This window comes from Cornus florida, unplaced genomic scaffold, assembly GCF_030987335.1.
Source record: "Cornus florida cultivar Cherokee Brave unplaced genomic scaffold, ASM3098733v1 CherokeeBrave_3.0.0_Hap2_Chr11, whole genome shotgun sequence".
Taxonomy (NCBI): domain Eukaryota; kingdom Viridiplantae; phylum Streptophyta; class Magnoliopsida; order Cornales; family Cornaceae; genus Cornus; species Cornus florida.
Window position 1 is genome coordinate 103,805,511 of NW_026775581.1, and position 22,931 is coordinate 103,828,441.

At 40.6% G+C, this 22,931-nt stretch overlaps 2 protein-coding genes across 3 annotated transcripts in view; both read right to left on the reverse strand.

Annotated features, from left to right (window-relative positions):
• LOC132280967 (DNA-directed RNA polymerase I subunit 2) overlaps nucleotides 1-22,931 on the reverse strand; it is an 88,088-nt gene that overhangs the window by 59,181 nt on the left and 5,976 nt on the right. For both annotated transcript variants that reach the window (XM_059782711.1, XM_059782712.1), the window contains 2 exons: nucleotides 9,258-9,335; nucleotides 9,099-9,144 (listed from right to left, as the gene is read on the reverse strand). In XM_059782711.1, coding sequence (XP_059638694.1) covers nucleotides 9,099-9,144; nucleotides 9,258-9,335 — 124 coding nt within the window. The remainder of the gene's footprint in view (nucleotides 1-9,098; nucleotides 9,145-9,257; nucleotides 9,336-22,931) is intronic.
• Nucleotides 1,619-2,208, reverse strand: LOC132280968 (uncharacterized). Its single transcript, XM_059782713.1, has 2 exons — nucleotides 1,831-2,208; nucleotides 1,619-1,749 (listed from the first exon to the last, which is right to left on the reverse strand). The coding sequence occupies exons 1-2, from the start codon at nucleotides 2,183-2,185 to the stop codon at nucleotides 1,619-1,621; spliced, it is 486 nt and encodes a 161-aa protein (XP_059638696.1). The 5' UTR covers nucleotides 2,186-2,208.

Here is a 22,931-nt window from a genome sequence, read left to right on the forward strand (position 1 = left end):
CTTGCTGGGCTACACTTTGACTCTATTTCTAGTGAGGAGTCTTCTGCTTTGGAAGAGCCTTTTACGGAAGAGGAAGTTTTGTCTGCTTTGAAGAGCTGTAATGGGGATAAAGCTCCTGGTCCAGATGGGTTTTCTATGAGATTCCTTTTGGAGTGCTGGGAAGTGGTCCGTGAGGAGGTGATGAGCTCTTTTCACGCCTTCCACGTTCAGGGTTCTTTTGAAAAGAGTTTGAATGCCACCTTTCTTGCTCTTATTCCGAAGAAGGGAGAAGCGATGGATGTTAAGGATTTTCGTCCTATCAATTTAGTAGGATGTTTTTACAAATTGATTGCGAAAGTTTTGGCTTCCAGGTTGAGGAAAGTTATGGATGGCGTCATTTCTGATTCTCAGAATGCTTTTGTGGGAGGTCGTCAAATTCTGGATTCAGTTCTTATTGCCAGTGAATGTGTGGATTCCTGGTTGAGTAGTGGGATTCCAGGTGTTTTATGTAAACTGGATATTGAGAAGGCGAATGATCATGTTAGTTGGAGTTTCCTTCTCTACTTATTGGAGAGGATGAGCTCATAGTTATTAAAAGCCCAAGGCGCACCGAGGCGCTAGAGGTCCCTTGGAGCCTAGGCGCGAGGCGCACGGCGAGGCGCGAGCCTAAGTGATGTGAGGCGCACAAGTAAAATTTTAAAACAATAATTGTTAACAAAAATAACACAATTAAACAATGAACATCCAATAATAAAAACACTAAATTAGTCTAAATATATCACAATTAAACCAATAAAGCAACTAGAAAAATAGAACAATTAAACTAATAAAGCTATTTATTCATAAGAAAGATTCAAAAAAAGCAAAACATAAACCAATTAACCATATATTATAAATTTATACTTGATGTCTTAAGCAAAAGCTATCATTTGACTCCAAAACAGATCCATCAAAAGATACTTAGTAGCCTACCAAATCTATAAAGTATCATAGTCAATACTTAGTAGCCTACCAAATTTATAAACCAAGCAACATAATATCAGTTTCAGTTTTGAGTTTTAGCAAGGACTCCTAAAACCAAAGTTACCAAACAATCTTAAGGGACCTAAATATCATCCTCTTCACCAAACAACATAGTCTCATCATCGTCCCCATCAAAAGATTTGTAACCCTCGGCATCTTCTTCCTCTTCTGTGTCCTCAGAGTTTGCCTCGTCATCATCTATGATTCGTAATGAAGACGAGCATGAAGGTGTTGTCCTCTTTGTTGCCCTTGGAGCTGATCTTGATCTTAAATTATGGCTGGACTCTCCAGCCCCGGTAGCTCTAGCAACTGCACCCCATGTCAAAGAGTCATCTTCAAACACCAACTCATTTTCGGCATCTACATCTTCATCCATTATTCCAACCAACCACTCATTGCTATCATCTATATCATTTAAAAGGATTGGATCGATCCTATCACGCATATCATATCGTCGTTTTAGTGCTCTATTATACTTGATGAAAACCAAATCATTCAATCGACATTGAGTTAGCCGGTTCCTCTTCTTGCTATGAAGCTGCATTAATTCAAATAATTAATAAGTATAAGTGTATAACTATTTATAATATAATTTTTTATCATTGAATTACTAATACTACAAACTTACATGTTCAAATACACTCCAATTTCGTTCACACCCAGATGCGCTACATGTGAGGCTAAGTACTTTAATAGCAAATTTTTGCAAATTAGGAGTTGTAGAACCATATGCGGACCACCAATCGGCTGTTATTTACATATTATTAGTAAAAAATTAACAAAATTAAAATTCAAATATACTAAAAAATGATTAATTGAGTTGTTTACCTGGTGCCCTTGACTTTCTTTGTCTAATAGCAATTGATGAGCCAAATAGACCATCAGCTTTCATATATCTACACAACTCCAAAGAAATTTTATCTTGCACTTCATTGGTTGGAACCAATCTTTCTATGCATTGATATAAACCACCCATCACCTCTCCATCTTGCTCAATATTTGGATTGCTATAAAAATATTCTGGGTTTAAGAAATGCCCTGCTGCATGCAAAGGGCGATGGAGTTGGATATTCCACCTTCTATCAATGATCTCAAAGATGTCCTTATACTTCTCCTCATTCCCACCAAAAGCTTTAGCTATCGCTTCTTTAGCCCTTTCCATAGCCTCATAAATATATCCCATTGGAGGCCTTCTCTCACCATCAACCAACTTAGGTACACGAACAAGAAGGCTTGCTACTTTGAGAGAGTACACAATGCTTGTCCAAAATGAAGGCATCAACACAATATATGCTACATTTTTCCCTTGTATCTCTTTCGCCCATTTACTGGTGGTCCATTCTTGTGAAGTGAACATCTTCCTCAAGCAATCCTTTTGACGATGGATGCTTGATAATGTGATAAATGAAGTGGCAAATCGAGTCGTTGCAGGTCTAAGCAACTCTTTATGTCCAGTATAACGCCTCATCATGTTTAACAAACCCGAACGGTTATAAATATAACCATTTAACATTATAGCTCTCTTTATGGTCATCATTATATTTGGGATCTTAGCAATGTCCTCCAACATCAGCTCCAAACAATGTGCAGCACAAGGTGAACAATACAAATGTCGGTGCCTTCCCTCCAACATTCTCCCTATTGTAAAGAAAGAAAATTTGGATTAATAGAAGGCTAGAAGCAATAAACCTAAAATTTTCACATCAAGTGCATATTGACATCTATACCTGCCACAACATTAGAAGATGCACTATCAGTGACTACTTGAACCACATTTGTTGCTCCAATTTGCTGCACGAACTTGTTAAGCAAGTCGAACATTTTTTCACCAGTCTTTGAATAAGAGGAAGCATCGACAGATTGAATGAACATTGTCCCTTTAGGACAATTCACCAGAAAATTAATCAAACACCTCTGTCTTTTATCCTCCCATCCATCTGCCATAATTGTGCATCCGTATTTTGCCCATTCCTCCTTATGATCCTGCATTAAATTGTCTGTATGCTCCAGTTCTTTCTTGAGGAGGGGAACTCTCACCTCATGATAAGATGGAGGTTTCATTCCTGAACCATGTTGGCCAATAGCTTCAACAACTGGTGCAAAACTATCATAATTAAGGGCATTGAATGATATCCCGGCATCATACATCCATCTTGCAAACCGTTGACATGCTCGGTTTCTAAGTTCTTTCTTGCAAGCACTGTCAATTGTTGTTTGCTTACCCTTGTCATTTTTTCTATTTTGCACAGCCACTTCCGGAGGAGGGGTGCAGTACAAATCAATAGGACCTTTCTGCTTCTGCTTTTTTGATTGAATATTATTGCTTCCAGTTCCACTTGCCACTCTTTTACCCTTAACATCAATAATTGCAACATCATCCTCATCTTGATCATCCATGTCATCAAAATCCGACAACAAATTTGTGTATTCCTTTTCTTCTTTCTTCTTGCTCATGTATTCTCTAATCTCCTCTTTCACATGTTCAGGGCACTTTTTACATGCTTGTACATTTCTATGTCCTCCTACAATGTGTTGCTTAGCCCTGTAAATACCCCCTTTCATAACTTTTCACAAAAATTACATGTTGTTGCATTCCTATCTTGTGGGTTTTGCAGGCGACAATAATTCCAAGCTGGATCCTTTGACATTTTTTCCTATCTATTTAGTATTTACAATGAGAAATAGAATGGAGTCAATGGAGTGATGGACCAAGTTAAATTCAGCAAACAACATTCACACTTTCAGCAAACACCATTCAAAAAGATGCATTCAAAATTTAAATAATCCATGTAGCAAAATTCAGCAGAACACAACAAAAAAAATAAAAATAAAAATAAAAAAGAGACAGACAGCCTTCAAAGCAGAGATTGAAAAAAAAAAAAGAAAATACGGTGGAGTAGATGAAGGGAAAAAAAAATGAAGGCTAGAGAGAACAAAAACAAAGTCTGAAATTTTACATCAATTAAGATGCAACAGACAAAAAAATAATAATAATTTTAAAAAGTCTTATTCTGTTCGGTATTTCTTTATTAAAGGGTGAGGTGGTGTACTGATTTTCCTACAGGTAATATAGCACTGCAAACTATGTTTGCTGAAGACTGATGATGATGAAGAGCGTACAGATTTATAGCTATACACCAAGAAGTTGAAAATGATGGAAAAAAAATACAACAAGAAAAAAAATAAAGGCCAGAGAGAACAAAAAAAAAAATATATATATATATATATATATAGCAAGACACGGGAGAGGAGTAGATGAAGAAAAAGAAAGAAGAAAAAAAAAAACAGAGACCCATAAGAACAAAAACAGAGATGGAGAAAAAGATAAAAGAAAAAAAAAAAACCCAGAAAAAGAAAGAGCTAAAAAAACACAAAACCTGATATATAGAGAGGAGGAAGAAAAAAAGAGACCCAGAAGAACAGAAACAGAGACGGAGAAAAAGAAAGAAGAAAAAAAAAAAATACAGAGAGAGAAAAAGATAGAAAAAAAATAAATAAATAAGAGACCTGAAAAAAAAAATACCAGTCTACTAGAGACCCAGAAAAAGAAAGAAGAAAATCAGAGAAATAGAGAAGAAGAAGAAGAAAAAAAAAAAAGGTTGAGATATAGAGATTAGAGCAAATGAAGAGAGAGAGAGAAGAGGAGAACTGGAGAAGGAAAAAAAAAAAAACTGACCTGTTAATTTGATAGACCCAGAAAAAGAAAGAAGAAAATCAGAGAAATAGAGAAGAAGAAGAAAAAAAAAATTAAAAAAAAAATTAAGGGGCAAGAGAGAGAGAAAAGAGAGAGAGAAGAGGAGAAGAGAAGAGGAGAACAGGAGAAGGAAAAAAAAAAAAAAAACAAAACTGACCTGTTAATTTGATTTGGTGATTCCTAGCCGGACGGACTGGTAGCCCTCTCCTCTTCTCTGCTCTTCTCTTCTCTTTCTTTCTCTCCTCTCTCTTCTCTTTCTCTTTCCCACTCCCACACGTCTTTATTTCTGCTGCAGCCTTTGCTCTTTGACTGATTTGTTTTGTTGATTGTTGGGAGACATTGGGTTGCCAAGTCACAAGAAAACTTTTCTTTTTGTACTCTTTCAAAAGCTGTAACTATATATATATATATATATAACTATATATATATATATATATATATAATAATATAAACTAAACAAGCAAACACAAAGTACACGTAATACATCAAATAAATATATGAAGGAGCATAGAATATATGAAGCGCGCCTCTTAAACTATCCAAGGCGCAACACAGGTGCGCGCCTAGTGAAGGTCGCTGCGCCTGGGCTAGCATGAGGTGCATGAGGTGCGCCTGTAGGCGCCTTGTGCCCAGGAGCGCTTTGAATAACACTGGATGGGCTTTGGCGAGCATTGGAGGAGATGGATTCTTTTCTGTATTTCCAGTGTTCGATTCTCTGTCATTGTGAATGGAGCTCCGACGGATTTTTTCTATTCTTCGAGAGGGTTGAGACAAGGTGATCCGCTTTCTTCATTCCTGTTCCTTTTTGTGATGGAAGCTCTTAGCAGATTACTAAAGAAGGCAGTGGAGTTAGATTTTTTGAGAGGCTTTCGGGTGGGCAGGGTTGTTTCTAACCAACTAGAGATCTCTCACTTGATGTTCGCGGATGATACTTTAGTGCTTTGTGATGCTGATGAGTCTCAATTGAGATATTTGAAATGCGTTTTGATTTGGTTCCAAGTTGTCTCTAGCCTTAAGGTGAATGTTGGTAAGAGCATCATGGTACCTGTTGGGGATGTCCCTAAGATCGAGAGGTTTGCTCAGATTCTTGGATGTTGCACTGGATCCTTTCCCATTTCTTATTTAGGGTTGCCTTTGGGAACTCCTTCGAGATGCGTAGGGAGTTAGGATCCAGTTGTAGATAGATTTGAGAGGAGGCTAGCGGATTGGAAAAGCAGTATCTCTTAAAGGGGGGTCGGGTTACTCTGATTAAGAGCACCCTTTCTAGCCTCCCCACTTATTTCTTCTCGCTCTTTTAGATCCCATCTTCTGTGGCTGAGAGAATAGAGAGATTGCAGCGCAACTTTCTTTGGGGGGGGGAGAGGAGAGGAGTTCAAATTTCATTTGGTTCGATGGAAGCAGGTGTGCCGTCCGATTCGGTGTGGAGGTTTAGGATTAAGGAGATTGGTGCCTTTCAATAAGGCTCTCCTTGGGAAATGGTTATGGAGGTTTGGGATTGAGAGGCATTGGCTTTGGAGGAGAGTTATCGCAAGCAAGTTTGGGGAGATTAGTGGTGGGTGGTGCTCTGCTGAGATTCGCGGTACTAGAGGGGTGGGGGTCTGGACTATTATTCGGAAAGGGTGGGATGATTTTTGCAAGCATGTTCGCTTTCGGATCAAAGATTGCAGAAGGATCAGATTTTGGGAGGATCTTTGGTGTGGGGAACTTCCTCTTGCTCTCGCTTTTCCACGGCTCTATAGGATTGCTTCTCATAGACAGACCATGGTGATTAACTGTTATCACCTCGATAACGGGAGACTGACTAGGGATGTTCAGTTTAGGAGGCACTTTCAGGACTGGAAGATTGAGGATGTTACTCGTCTTTTGGAAGTTTTGTACCGTCAGGCGATCATTGTTGGGGATTCGGATTGCTAGTTTTGGGTTCCTAACTCTCACGGTCGGTTCGAGGTTAGGTCCTTCTTTAAGTGCCTTGCGGTTGATTATGGAGGCTCTTTCCCTTGGAAGTCTATTTGGCGGTCTAAAGCCCCCCTTAAGGTTGCCTTTTTTGTATGGACTTCTGTCCTAGGCAAGATTTTAACCCAGGATAATTTGAGGAGGAGGAATCAGGTGGTGGTCAATCATTGTTATATGTGCTTGTGTGATGAGGAGACAGTTGACCACCTCCTTTTGCACTGCAGTATGGCCAGAGATTGTTGGGATTTGATGCTTGGATTATTTGGAATCCATTGGGTTATGCCTAGGTCTTCTAGAGGGTTGATTGAGGCTTGGAGAGGTGTCTCTGTTGGGGCTCTTATTCGGGAGGCTTGGAGGGCTACGCCTCTTTGTATTTGGTGGTGCATTTGGCTCGAGTAAAATAGGAGATATTTTGATGGAAAGAAGAAATCTATTTCTACGCTTAAGTTCTCTATTATTTCCACTCTTTTTTGTTGGGTGTCAGGGAGAGATCATAAATCCATTGAGGAGATTATTTTATTTTTGGCCTCGTTGAAGATTTAAGGCGCTTTGTGGCCTTTTTGTTATCATGGGTTCCGCTCCCCTTTTTTTGAGCGTTTTCAATAAATTTTACTTATCAAAAAAAAAAAAAAAACTATCTTATACAGGACAACGTGTTAGGCAATAAGAAATAAAAATAATTTATTCATGCACCTGAGATAAGAATGCCAAGGTAAATGATATAAGTGATTAGAGAAAATATGATTAATGAACAACGCGGCAATTGGAGTAGGCTTATAAGTGATAAATTAGAAAGAAGTATGCTTAGGCGGTATGGACACATACAACATACACTCCTAGAAGCACCAGGAAAATTAATTTGCATAAAAGGTAAGAAACAAAGGAGTTGACCAAAACTAACACAAGATGAAGTCGATATAAATGACTTAAAAATTAAATATAATAGGAGGTATGCCTTATAAAAATAAAATAAAAATAAAGGGAAAGAAAAATCATGTGGCCCAACCAATTCATACGGATTAAAGGCAAATATAATGATAAAGCTCGCTCGCTTCAGTAGTTCAGTTACATCCCATCCTCTAACTTATAAGCTACGTTAAGGGGGTGATGACGATCAAGCTTTGTGAAAAAAAAATTTAACTTGCACACTAAATTAAGAAAAGGATTTATTTAGATGAAGAACATAGACCTAAGAAGGCATGGAAAAGTGATGTTAACCCATAAAGAGAAAAACAAGCATATAACAAACACAAATAATTGGCTCAACATTTTAATATACTCTAGATGGAGGCTTTATGTAATAACCCGTCTCCATATTTATTATTATGTGATTTATTTAATATGGTCTACTTATAAGTTATAACAAATTTAATTGAATTAGATGGATAATTTACTGGGATTTGGACAGATTTAGGAAACCTAGCTATATTTTATAAGTAAATCAACTGACAATAAGTAAGAAACCTTATTTTTATTATAACAGTTTGTCTTTTTACAATTTAAGAGAGAGCACATGAAGGTTATTTCCAATATGATTAGGAGACTTAAGATATTTAGGAATTGTATATCTTATAGAGACCCATTAGAAGTTTACCTCTATATCTCCACTAGTGGATTACAACTGCACTATAAATGTGTGTGGGTGGGAGGGTTGGTGGGCGTTGTGCTACATGTGGTGCACTGTAAGGAAAAAAAAAAAAATTACCTCCGTAAGGTGTGATCTAAAGATAGTTCAAATTTTTACTAAATTACATAATATTTATTGAGGTTGGATAATTCGAGGTGTAAGGATGCTTATTTTGTAGTTTTATGAAGGTTAATAACTGAGGGCGGGCTTTGATGCAATGATAAGGTTACTCCATTGTGACCTGAATGTAAAGGATTACGAAAAAAAAAAAAAAAAAATCAATCTCTCTTCATCAGAGATAAGGCTATATACATCTGACCCTCCCAGACCCCACAATGGCAGTAGCTTTGTGCACAAGAGTAGGCCTTTATGAAGGTTGATAAATGATCGTCGTAGGAAAATAATTATTTCAGAAGGAAAAAAAAAAAAAGTCTCATTAATGTTTTGTGGATTTTAATTATCACACCTCGAATATCTGATTAGCTCTGGTATTGTTTGGGTAATCGAAGTTCCAGGTATGAAAGTATGACAGGCGTGGATAGGATTCCACATTGCCCGGGAAGGGAGAAGAAGTTGAGAATATAGGGGCGATTGCATACCATATATTACCAATGTGTTCTAAAGAGTGTGAGGGAGAAACCAAAGCAGATAATATTGTTGTTGTAGTGGTGGATCCTGACACTTTAACAACAGCAACTAGGATAACAATAAATCAAAAACACACAAATAACAACGTAAATACTAGTATAAAATACAAGGAGGATCTGAAAATAGCAATCAGCACAACGGCAAATAACAAAGAACTAGTATGCATCACAATACCTTTAGAATGATGCCCACCGGAAGCAAGTATTCCCTCCCTTGAATCCTATAAAGATGAACAGAAAAATATGTACTTGGTTACTAATGAAGGTCACTGATTAAAAAAAAAAAAAAAAAAATTAAAAATAAAATCACTATGATATTATTCGCATTGCTCACCAAAATCCAAGTCTTGCACTTCCATTGCTAAGATAATACAGTCTAACAGTTACCGCAGATTGATCTTCTCTAACACACCTAGTGTGAAAATAAAATTGTAATCACCATACAATACTCTTTATAAGGTAAAAAGATAAAATAGTATAGAAATAATCATGTGCTACACGGAAAATGTTTGCTCTTGAAATTTGAAAATAAAAATGAAAAAAGAAAACTAAAGAAGGTCATGTGGGCCATTTTTCAATTTTAAAGGCCCCATATTCTAAAAACCTTTCCTGAAGAAGGTACATTTTGCAACATGTTCATGAAAGACAACTCTTAAAAGCCAAGTGAACAATCTTTTCATGTTACTTTCTTTTCATTTTTTTTCCTTTTGTTTCTAATAACCAAATGCATTTGTTGTTCCCAATAGACAATCTATCTTAATAATCCACAAAAGTTTGTAACTAATAAAGCTATGTCCCATAAAACAAGGACCAAGAAATTTTATCAACAGGTTCAATATAAAATGGATCAAAGAGTAAAGCCACACCCCTATTGTAATATTAGGAAATATTCTTGTGAAACATGTTGTAACTAAGTAAATATGGCACAAAACCAATGTGAATAGGCATAAGAAAGAAAGTGTTTTACAAATGACTGGGTTTTTAAGAGATGAAAACAATGATAAATTGGTTGTTACAATTTTTAGAGAAATAATTAAAAAGGTTAAAAGAATTTGAATGAACTATAAAGATTTTCTTATTGGAGGTCCATGAAGACTATGGTCATTACGCTACAAGTTCTCCCAAAAAGAAATTCTAGATCCACCACTAACAAAGTACCTAACGTGAAGGGAGAATTTAGAATAGCCTTTGGAAATGGTCCTCCAAGTGCAAGAATAACTCTCCATAATAACCAAATTAGAGTCCCATGTATCATCTTTACTTTTGATTACCAAAAAGCAAAAAAAGCTTTTCTTGTTACAAAATATTTACAATCGCTTGATTAAAAGATATGTCCCTAGTAACCAAGTTAACCAAACCTAAAGCAGCTTTCCTTTCCTGACCAACAAACCACCTACTGAGAAACTAAGTCATTGCAATTACTTATTGATGTCTAATTATTCAGGCAATAATAGGAGTAGTATATTGTACCAGGACTTGTGGTTCACTTTTCCCAAGTAATGGGGAAGAAGCGAAAATATGCCACTAAAAGACTCAAATGAAACACAGACAGAACATCAAGAATTTGGATTATGTAGGATGAGCAGTCGGTCAAATCTGTCATGGATCGTATGTGGTAGTAAGAGGACCAAGTTGGCCCTTATGTCTAGCTTGATGCACTATCTCCACTGATGAAAAACTTAACACAAAACTCCAAATAAGGAAAACCCTTTATATGGTCTTGAATAAATATTCTCAATTTTCTGAGTGATAATCTGATAGATAGAAATATGCAATTAAATAAGGAGAAAATATATTGGAGTACTGCAAAAATATATATAAGATTAGCAAAACCTATAGACATCAATTAATCATAGGAAACTCTCTAGGGTTGCCATGCAAAGGGAGACCCAAGAATTAAAAAACAAAACTACTAAAAGTTGTTCTAAAAACCCTAACATCCTCATATACTCTTTAAGTCAATTTCAAGGATAAAATCTTATTTATTTTTTTTAAAAGCCTCAAAATTAGGAATGAGAAAGGGGCAGGTATGGACGGGTTCTCCTAAACCTCACCCAACCCCATTTATCAATGGCCAGTCACCACCTTGTCATGAATGACACCAAATCTTCGTCCCATAACTGAGGGATTAATGACAGCCATGGCCAGTAGCCACCCTGTCTAGCCCTACTAACCAAGACTAAGAATGAAAATTTTGGAACAAGAGGAGAAGCGATATGAGATCGGATTGAAATACATTAGAAATCTACAGGTATAAAAATAGATGCTGACGCGCGCGAGCGTGAATGTGTTATAGATATAAAATAAAAAAATATCATATATATATATATATATGAATGAGAGAGACAGAGAGAGGAGGTTTGGCCTATCTTTGCCTGAAGATACTAGAAAAGAGGCAACATCACCACTGAGAGCCAAGTGGAGAGATGCCACCATGACAGATGCGCACGAGCAAGAGAGAGAGAGAGAGAGAGAGACATCATCCTCATTTGAAAACTGATGGATGTTAAAAACCCTAGGGCAGTAAGACATGGCATACATATTTAAGGGTATTTAAGAAAACTAAAGATAAACAAGGGTATCAATGTCATTTTGTTATATAAGCAGGGCAGAACAATCACATAACCGTCCTGCCCCGAACCCGGATCAGGTTTATTCTAATTCAACCAAACCAGCTCCTATTCCATCCCATTAGGACGGGGCGGACTAAATTAATACCCCTACTCAAAATTTGTTAAAATAATCCAATGATGAGAATAATGCTCCAAATTTTGCAAAGGCTGCTTGATAGCTTGAAATTCTTTTGGATTTTGTAGATAGCTTGAAATTAATGTCTCCTTGAGCACCTTTTGTTATTTGGGAGCGCTCCCCTTTTGAGTGCCTTTAATGAATTTTACTTATAAAAAAAATAATAATAATAATAATTAAAAAATCAGAAAAGGGTGTCCTATTTTCAGATAATAGAAAAACAGAAAACAATTCGAAATTTCACTTGGTTGGCAATTTTCTGAAACAATTCTATCAATTTTTTTTTTTTTTTTTTTCATAAGTAAAAATGTATTAGAAAGCATTTAAAAGGGAAACGCGTCTCAAGAGCTGTACAAAAACCAAAAAAGAGAAAGGGGAAGTCCTATGGACCCAAAGAACCCAAAAAGTCCACGATTTCATCTAAAGATGTACAATCTCTCCCCCAACCCCAACTAAAAAGAGAACAAATAATACAAAAACTTCAACGCTCCAATGGAAGATTCCTCCCCATCAAAAGATCTTCTATTCCGCTCTTTCCAAAGGCTCCACCAAACACATAGGGGGGTCACCCTCCAAAAATCGCGAACATGTGCCCCCACCCTCTGGCCCCTCCAAATGTCAATCAAATCCCTCGAGGTTCGGGGCACAACCCACTGGACACCAAAAAGTCCCAAAATAAGACTCCAGCAGTCATGAGTCACAGGACAATCAACAATGTAAGAGCAGGTGATCCACGGACTCTCCATCATTCTTACACAAACAAAACCGTTTGATAATGATTTGTCTTCTCTTCCTCAAATTGTCCAAAATCAAAATCCTACCCCAAGCTGCGGTCCAAACAAAAAAGGCCACCCTAAGAGGCGCCTTCGAATGCCAAACCGTTTTCCATGGGAAAGTGGTACCGGGAAACCCAGAGAGAGAAAAAGAAGGACCGGATCTGAAAGGTCCCGTGCGAAGAAGGCACCCGCATCAAGGAATCCGAACCAGTACCATCCACCTCCTGTCTATACAAGAGGGCAGCAAACCAATGACGTCATCCAACTCCCAATCCTGAAAAGATTGCCAGAACCGCAGATCCCAAAACAACCTACCGCTATCAAGACAATAGTAGTCAGCAATCCTGAACAACCTTGGGAACAAACAAGACAAAGGATGATAAGCATCCTCCCAAAACCAAACGTCCCTTCCTTCCCAAACTCTGAATCTAATATGCTTAGAGAACTCATCCTACCCCTTCCCAATGATTTCCACACCCCCACGCCGACAGCAGATCTGACCGGCCTTGCTGACCATCCTCCTCTCTCCTCCCCAAAACGACATGAAATAACCTTCCTCCGTAACCTATGTCTTTCACTGCAGAATCTCCATAGCCACTTGCCTAGGAGTGCTCTGTTGAAAGGGTCCAATCTCCTAATCCCAAGACCTCCCAACTTAAAGGGCCTGCAAACCTACTTCCACCAGACAAGATGAAATTTAAATTCCTCCCCCCTGACCGCCCCATAGGAAATTATGTTGAAGCATCTCAAGTCTTCTAATAACAGAGGAGGGGATCTGGAAAAGCAAAAAAAAATAGGTTGGAAGGCTGGACAATGTACTCTTCACTAAAGTAACTTTTCCGCCCTTTGAAAGATATTGTTTTTTCCACCCAGCCAACCTTCTCTCGAACCGCTCAATCACCGGGTCCCAACTTCCCACCCTTTCTCAATATCAAGCTTACACAGAACTCCAGGAACACCACTACTAAGCCTAAAATCCACACATTCACGGGCAATGAGAGCGGAATCCAGGATCTGTCTACCCTATGAACGCATTTTGAGACTCAGAGATGACTCCGTCCAGAACCTCCCTCAATCTTAATGCAAGGACTTTAGCGATAAGCTTATACATACACCCAATCAGACTTATTGGTCTAAAGTCCTCAACGTCAAAAGCAATAAAAGAAGAATTCAGCGACTTTTTGAACCTCCCATTAGAATGGAACTCATGAAAAGTGCCCATAACCTCCTGTCTAACCACCCCCTAGCTCTCCAACAGAAATCTCATCGTAAACCCATCCGGACCTGGAGCCTTGTCACCATTACAACTCTTCAAAGCCTTTAGAACCTGATCCTCTGTAAAGGGGCTCTCTAACCCATCCCTGTCCACAGCTGAAATACAATCAAAATGAAGACCATCAAGCCGTGGCCTCCAGCGAATAGGCTCAGAGTAAAGCCTTTGGTAAAAAAAAAAAAAACAATCCCCCTACGCACCTCCTCCTCTGTATTCAACAACGTTCCGTCCACACACATCTGCCCAATATTGTTGCCCCTTCTATGAACATTAGCAATTCTAAGAAAAAACATTGTATTACGGTCTCCCTCTTTAAGCCACAAGGCCCGAGATTTCTGACGCCACGAGATTTCCTCCATAATTGCAATCTCAACACATTCTGCATAACAAGCTGCTCTCCTATTACGCTGGGACTTGACAAGACCACCCACCCCTTCCAATCTATCAATCTCAGCAATGTCAGCGAGGGCCTTATTCTTCCTCCACTCCACAGATTACCGAACACCTCCTTATTCCATCTTTTGAGTTTGTTTTTCAGGAGGCGAAGCTTTCCTGCTAAAATAAAGCTCGACGTTCCCACCACCATATCCTCCTCCCACCAAGACTGCACAATCCCCAGGAAATTCACCGCTCTAAGCCACATGTTCTCAAATATGAATGGAGTATAACAAGATCTCAATCCTCTACAGTCCAAAACCAAAGGAATGAGGTCCGATGTCACAATGGCCAAAAAGCCTGAACAGCATCCGAAAACTTCTCCCACTCTCTGGAAATCAAGAATCTATCAAGGCGTGAAAAAGTAGACGCTTCCCTTCCACAGAACCATGTAAAAGAAGCTCCCTCTAAAGGAAGATCAATAAGCTGATGTTCATTAATAAATTCCGAAAAATGCATCATAGCCTGAGTCCATGGACTACCTGTAGATCTCTCCGACGGGGATCTAACCACATTGAAATCTCCGGCCACACACCAAGGAAGAGACCACATCCCCTTCACCACACTAAGCTCCTCCCACATCCCAGCCCTCTCACAGTCATCCACCAGACCATACACACCAGAGAAGGCCCAAGAGAAACCATCCTCCTCCATCGCAAAAGCACAAGACAGAGAGGAGTGCCCCCTACAAACATCCACCTTAGCCATCCATCTCCTATCCACATGAGAAGAATACCACCAGAGGTCCCTAGAGAATCCAGAGCCTCCCACTCAACGAACCGATTTCCCCAAAGGCTCTTAACCACTCTATCAGTCATAGTATCAATCTTCGTTTCTTAAAGACACACCAAATGCACCCCCCATTTTCTCACTGCCACCTTCACCACTTTCCTCTTGCCCAGGTCATTGAGACCACAGACATTCCAAGATAAAATTCGTAGCTTCATGAAAAAAACATTAACACCTACCTCTCCCTTACCCCTCCCTCCCCCCTTATCACTGCCCCTTTCCTTCTCCCCCATTAACTTCCTATCATAATTCACGTCTGAACAAAGATTTCTCAGCTCCCTCTCCCCTTTCCAAGAAGGATGGATCTTCTTCCTTCTGCTGCTGCTCCTAGAAAATTGTATCATCTCCCCTTCTCTCCCCTCCACCGTAGCCTGAAGAATCACTAAGGCCTGATCCCGATTGCCCTTGCAAGAGACACCCAGCAGTTCGCTAGTGACCTCGATATTTGCCATGACACAATCCTTGCCAGTATCATCACACTCATGCCTACCAAACTCATTGTCTATACCCTCCGAACAAACAAAAGCCAGAGGATTCACCATCCCCAGATTAGAGTGACCCTCCTTCGCCCATAAGATCATGTCAAGAGACATGTCCTGTTCACCCTGCTCCCATCAACATCTCCTCCCTCGGCCTCCTCCACCTCATCAAAACAAGACATCGAGTCATTACCACTGTCCATCCCACCTTCCTGAACGTAAGAATCAAGATCAATAGTGGGCAACTCATCAAGCAAACACCTGTGCTTCTGCAACTCCTTAACCTAGGCAAATCATCACGCAAACACCTGTGCTTCTACAACTCCTTAACCAACAAAGTAGCTGATTCATCACTGAAGGTAATACGGATATCCTTGCCAACACAAACGGTCATCATATCTAGCATAATACCCGTCATAGGTGTCACCGGAACATCACCCAAGCGTGAACACAGACCTTCCACTCTACCCAAATAAGGCTCAGCCAACCTACCCAAATCAACCCCCAACGAACCATACTGCAAAGAAGAGGAAGAGAAATCCGAGCAAGACTCATCATGCCTGACACAATTTCGATTATTACCCTTATCAGCAAGAAAACTAACCGTCCCATCCCTTTCTGACAGCCCAAAAGCCCCAAACCCAGAAACATCCGTATCAATCACCTCATCAACAGAGTCCACCTCCACCACTGGCAATAACATCCGAGACTTCCCATCCAAACTCTCCCCCACCTCGCTCCTCAACACCACACAAGGAGGAGTAGAAACACAAGGAGCAAAAAGAGAGCTCCGAGAAAGGGAAGAGGGGCATATACCATGTTCAGAATACAGAACCTTACGGGTCAACCCACTTCTATTTGTCTTTTCTAGTCCATTTTTTACTGGACTGAAGCGATTTACTCGAAGATTGACCATCTTCTTTAATGGATGCACAACTGCCATTCTCATCATCACACAAAGAACCCGACTGAAGCGGTCCAAATCTGTTCCCATAGAGCAAATTTTGACAACGCTTACCGTGCCGAAACCTCTTCGAGCTTAACCCAGCACCATTCTTCTTGAACATACTTACATTCACCCAATTCTCCTTCTCTGTCCTCGACCAATATCTCAAGTCCGACTTCATCTGTGCCGTATCCTGAGAACGTTCGTTAGAGCCTAAACTGAGTATCATAACAGAAGATGGGTTGGGATGCAAACAGTGATAGAGGCAGAAAAACATCTATTTAGACCCCAATTCACCACCATATCCTTAGAAAGATTGTGATTGGCCTTAGCATGAGCAAGCCCAAAAGAAGAGGATGGCCTAAAAGACTTGAGCCTATCATTTCCAACCCACCTATCAACCCTCGAATCAACTTGCACAGGCCCAGAAGAAGAGGTTGGCCCAAAATACTTGGGCTTATCATGCCCAACCCAACTAGCAACTCTCGAACCCACCTTCCCAGGCCCACGCTGATTAGGCCCAATCCCACCAAGCCCATCGGATGCAGAATTCAAAAATCCCTGCACTCACGTGCCACGTCACATGATGGAGCAGTTGTCTTCCACCCACAACGGGAGGCATTCGTCCGCTAACCACATGTCCAACTGGCATCCCTCCCTCTCCCACTCGCCTTTGGCGCGTTCCACATCACGTGTCCCTGTCCTTGAGACAGGCGGTCCTGTAGAGCCATCGTCTGAAACTCCGGCACACTTCCAACCCCAATCCCAAACCTGTGCGACGGTCGTGTCCTTCTATCCGACGCCACCGGTGGCCTCACATCATCCCTTCCGGCGCAAGTCCTGGAAATTAGCACAAGGGAATGAGCTATTTCTTCTGTTAACGAGATTCTGAAGGCCCACCGCCCGTCCTCCGCGATGATGGACTCCAAAATCTCGCCGCCTTCAACCACAGTAACAACAATCCTCTCTGTGTCACTCAACTCATACGCCTCAACATCCCAAAAACCTCCACATAAATCCCCAATAGCAACAAAGAGTTTCTGACACTATAAATGCAAAGGAAGACCATACATGATGATTCTCCGGTGGTTAGCCTTCATTCTCAACCCAAAACACTCAAACCCTGTAACACCAAAGATCAATGAACAGCTGTGCATCTCCCAATGATTTCTTTCCCCTATTAAGAACCTTTTGTGCCTCCATAATCGACGGGAATCGAAACAGCAAAAGTCCATCAGCCAAAGAAGAAACCCTAACCCCACACGAGATCCGCCAAGTCTTCGTAGCCCACTCTTCAATCTTCTCCAAAGATCCCACATCTCTATCAAATCTCCCAACAAGACAAGACTTGAGCATAAATTCGCGAGTAGAAGTGTTGTGATTGTCCACCCTAAACACATGGTCACTGGAAGAAGATATGCACTCCACCTCTCCTTGTAGATCCAGGCGAGGGAGACTTGTGACCTCTAAAAACGACAACCTCTGGCCGTCGAGGGCTCTCATGAAACACCCACTGAAAACAAAAACCCAAGAGAGGAAAGAGAAGCGCCAAGGAAAATAGCAGAGGATTTCACCAGAATTTATGACTCCGGTGACTGGTCGGAGTAGTAGACTCAAGCCGCATCTCTGCTAAGACAAGCTTTCTCTAATTCTATCAATATAAAACCACAAAAAGTATCCATTCTAAAAGAGAAATTGTTTTCTTTTTCTAGAGTTCTTAAGAATTGCCAAGTGGGGAGGGTGATTGCGAGTAGATTTGGGGGGGATTTTGGTGGATAGTGTTCTCTTAAGGTGAGAATCCCAGGTGGGGTTGGGGTTTGGAAATTCATACGGAAGGGTTGGGATGAATTTTCTAAACACATCAGGTTTCGTGTTAGGGATGGTAGTAGGATTCGCCTTTCGGAGGATATTTGGTGTGGTGAGCGTCCTTTTGCCCCCTTTCCTTTCCTAGACTCTTCAGGATTGCCACAGATAGACACGCATTGGTGTTTGATAGCTATCACCTTGATAATGGGAAAAGCTTTGGGATGTGCGTTTTTTTTAAGAACTTCAAGGATTGGGAGACTGGGGAGGCCATCGATTTTTTGGAGTAGTTGTATTGCCAAAAGATTGTAGACGGAGTTCCTGCTTCTGTGGTGTGGATTCCTTCTTCCCAGGGTCGCTTTGAGGTTCGGTCATTGTTTGGGTGTCTCGCGGAGGTTCAGGGGATGCGTTCCCGTGGAAGGCTTTGGCATTCTAAGGCTTCTCTCAAGGTGGCCTTCTTTGCTTGGACATCAGTATTAGGGAAGATTTTGACTCAAGATAATCTGAAAAGGAGGAGACAGGTTGTGGTCAATTGTTGTTGCATGTGTTTGAGAAATGAGGAAATAGTTGATCATCTTCTTTTGCATTGCCCTATAGCTTGGGACTGTTGGGTTACGATGCTGACTTTGTTCCGGGTTTAGTGGGTTATGCACAAGTCTACCAAAAGTTTGGTAGAGGCTTAGAGAGGTTTAATAGTGGGGGCCCAACCTCGTGACTTCTAGAGGGTCACGCCTTTATGCGACTGGTGGTGCTTGTCGCTTTGAAAGAAATAGGCGATCTTTTGAAGGAAAAGAGACTCCTATTGGCATTCTTGAAGTTCTCCATTATTAGTAATCTTTTTTGTTGGGTTTTTGGAAGAAATTGTAAATCTATGAATGAGATTGTTGATTTTTTTTGGACTCTTTGAGAGTTTAGAGGTCATATTAGGTCTTGTGTTGTTTCTGAGGGATGCGTTCCCCTTTTGAAGGCTTTTTGAATACATCTTTACTTCTTTTTTTTTTTTTTTTGATAAGTAATACATCTTTACTTATTAAAAAAAAAGCTTCCTTCATAAAACTAAACCAAACGGGACCCTTTAGTTTTATCATTAACAACCTCAACGCTTTTAATGATATTTGTAGATTCCATACTTTAGATTAATATGAGAATAATGTGTATAGTTTTATGATTTTGTCAACCTTGAGTTCCACTTTATTTTGACCACAAATTAGAAGATCTCAGGCATCCCCTAATCCGATATTAACTATACCTAGAGCCTCTACAAATATGAAACGCAATTATTAAGAGAGTTCCAGTGCACATGATCAAAAGCTTTCCTAAAATCACCTTGAAGAACCCTTAATGGCTTTTTACAACGGCAAACGAGCCAAGCCGAGCTTTGGTGTGCTCAGGTTCGGCTCATCACAGCCAAAGAGATGCTCAAGCTCAATCGAGCTTTAGCTACCCATGACCGAGCTCAGCTCGGTAGTGCGAGCTCGGCTCGGAAACTCGTTTATTTATACCAATAAATAATAATAAACAATAAGAATGTATCTCTACATATATCGATCTTCAGCGTTTGATCTCCAAAGTTTCACACAGTTGAAACGCACTCCCACTACGATTTCGATCATTATGCCAATATGAAAAGGATAGTAGAAGTGACACCAGGTGAAAGGAAAATGAGAGAGGGAGAAAGAGAACGCACTAACCTGAGCTTTGAGGTACGCTATAATGTCGGTCGCTTGAGGGGCAGGGGTTAAGTTTGATGATAGAATGAAGAGAAGAGAGAATAATGTTTAGGGTTTACAAGGGATTACAGGAAATGGGCTTAGGAATTAATGAATGGACTAGGTTAATTTTATTTTTGAAAGAGAGAATTATATCAAATTGGGTTGGGTTGTGTTGATGGGCTAGTTTATTTTTCAAAAGGGAAATTAATATAACAATTTTTTTTTTTTTTTTGATAAATAAAATTTTATTAAAAAATGCTCAAAAGGGGAGCGGATCCCAAGACAAATACAAAAGACCACAAAGGCCTCAAGCCTTCAAGGAGGCCAAAAAGTCAACAATCTCCTCCATCGAACTATGATCTCTCCCTGAAACCCAACAAAAAACAGTGGAAAGAATCGAGAATTTAAGCACCGAAATCGACATCGCCTTTCCTTCAAAATATATCATATTCCTTTCAAGCCAAATACACCACCACACACAAAGCGGCATAGCCCTCCACACATCCTGACAATGAGCCCCCACAGGGCAACCTCTCCACGCCTCAATCAACCCTCTAGAGAATCCTGGCATAACCCAAGAAAAACCAAATAAGCCAAGCATCAAATCCCAACACTCTCTAGCCAAAGAGTAATGAATGAGAAGGTGATCCACTGATTTCTCATTACGAAGACACATATAACAACGACTGACCACCACCTGGCTGCTTCTTCTCAAATTATCCTGGGTTAAGATCCTTCCCAGAACCGAAGTCCACACAAAGAAAGCCACCTTGAGAGAAGCCTTAGAACGCCAAACAGACTTCCAAGGAAAACGAACTCCAGGATCAAACGAGAGACACCTGAAGAAAGACCTCACCTCAAGCCGCCCCTGAGAGTTTGCAACCCATGACCGACAATCTGAATCCTCCTCCACAATCCTCTGGCGATACAACAGCTCCAAGAAACGAATGGCCTCCTCGATCTACCAGTCCTGAAAGAAACGTCTGAATCGAACATCCCAAACCAGTCTCCCATTATCAAGATGATAACAGTTAACCACCATGTCCTGCCTATCTGAAGCAATCCTGTAAAGCTGAGGAAAAGCGATGGCGAGAGGAACATAACCACACCACACATCCTCCCAAAAACAAATCCTCCACCCATCTCTAAGACGAAACCGAATGTGTTTGGAAAAATTATCCCAACCCTTCCGAATAAATTTCCAAACCCCCACCCCCCGAGGTTCCCTTACTTCTAGAGAGAACTCCACCCTCCTCTCATCTCCCCAAAACGACAAGCCACATCCTCCAAAGCCAACGTCTCTCCACACCAAACCTCCACAACCATTTCCCAAGGAGGGCCTTATTAAAAGGCACCAATCTACAGAGACCCAACCCACCATTCCGGATTGGCCTGCAAACCTGGTCCCATCGCAACAAATGAAACTTAAACTGTTCACCTCCACCCGCCCACAGAAAATTACGCTGCAACCTCTCAATCCTTTCCGCTACTGAAGAGGGAATTTGAAAAAGAGAGATAAAATAAGTGGGAAGGCAAGAGAAGGTGCTCTTAATCAGAATGACCCTACCTCCCTTGGAAAGATACTGCTTCTTCCAACCCGCCAACCTTCTCTCAAATCTATCCACCACTGGATCCCAAATCCCCACACACCTCGAAGGAGCTCCCAGAGGCAAACCTAAGTAAGAAATGGGAAATGAACCGGTACGACAACCAAGAATGTCAGCAAAAGCCTCAATCTCAAGGACCTCCCTAACCGAAACCAAAACACTCTTGCCCACATTCACCTAAGGCCGGAGACAACTTGGAACCAAATCAAAACACATCTCAAATATCTAATCTGGGACACATTCGCATCACAAAGAACTAAAGTGTCATCAGCAAACATCAAATAAGAAATCTCCAACTGAGAAACAGCATCCCTACCCACCCGAAAGCCCCTCAAAAGACCGAACTCGGTAGCCCTTCTCATCAATCTACTAAGGGCCTCCATCACAAACAAGACCAAGAAGGGGGAGAGAGGATTCCCCTGTCTCAAGCCCCTTGAGCTAGAGAAAAAACCAGTAGGAGCACCATTAACAAGGATCGAAAAATGAGCACTGGAAATACAAAAATGCATCCATCTCCACCACCTATCACCGAACCCCATCCTCTTCATCATGTAAAGAAGGAAGCTCCAACTCACATGGTCATAAGCCTTCTCAATGTCCAACTTACAAAGAACACCCGGGACCCGACTACGCATTATGGAGTCCACACACTCACTTGCAATAAGGACTGAATCCAGAATCTGACGACCTCCGACAAAAGCGTTTTGGAGTCCGAAATGATGCCATCCAAAACTTTCTCCCTAACAACCAACGCCCCCCCCTCCCCTCTTTCGGAATGAGAGCAATGAATGTGGCATTCAAGCTTTTCTCAAAAGATCCCCGAGAATGGAAAGCATGAAAAGTGCCCATCACCTCCCCTTTCACCACCTCCCAGCACACAAGAAGAAATTTCATGGTAAAACCATCTGGACCTGAGGCTTTATCCCCATTGCAACTCTTTAAAGCAATCAAAACTTCCTGCTCAGAAAAAGGCAACTCCAAGCCCAAGCACTCCTCCTCAGAAATAGAGTCAAACTGCATCCCTTCAAGCAAAGGTCTCCACTCAACAGTCTCTGTGAACAACTTCTCAAAAAACTCTGAAAATCCTTTGCAGATCTCCTCCTCCTTACAACGAATAACAAATGGGTTCGTTTTGGATTGTTGGGCTTGGGCTTGAAATAAATTCAAATGGTTAAAACAACTATTATAACGTAAACATATGAAATTAACCATTTGTTATAATAACCTATCAACAACATAGCTTTCTCTTCCCTTGTACCCCCAAATACCTCCATGTGCAACTTTATAATTTTGGTCCTGAGTTTTTCTAACATATACAGAACTAAACTCCTAGCTACCCAACTAATATTACATCTAAGAGCCAAAATTACTAGAAGTATTGGTGAGGGAGCTATATTGCAACCAAAAAAGATTGCACCAGATTTGATTGGACTAGATCCC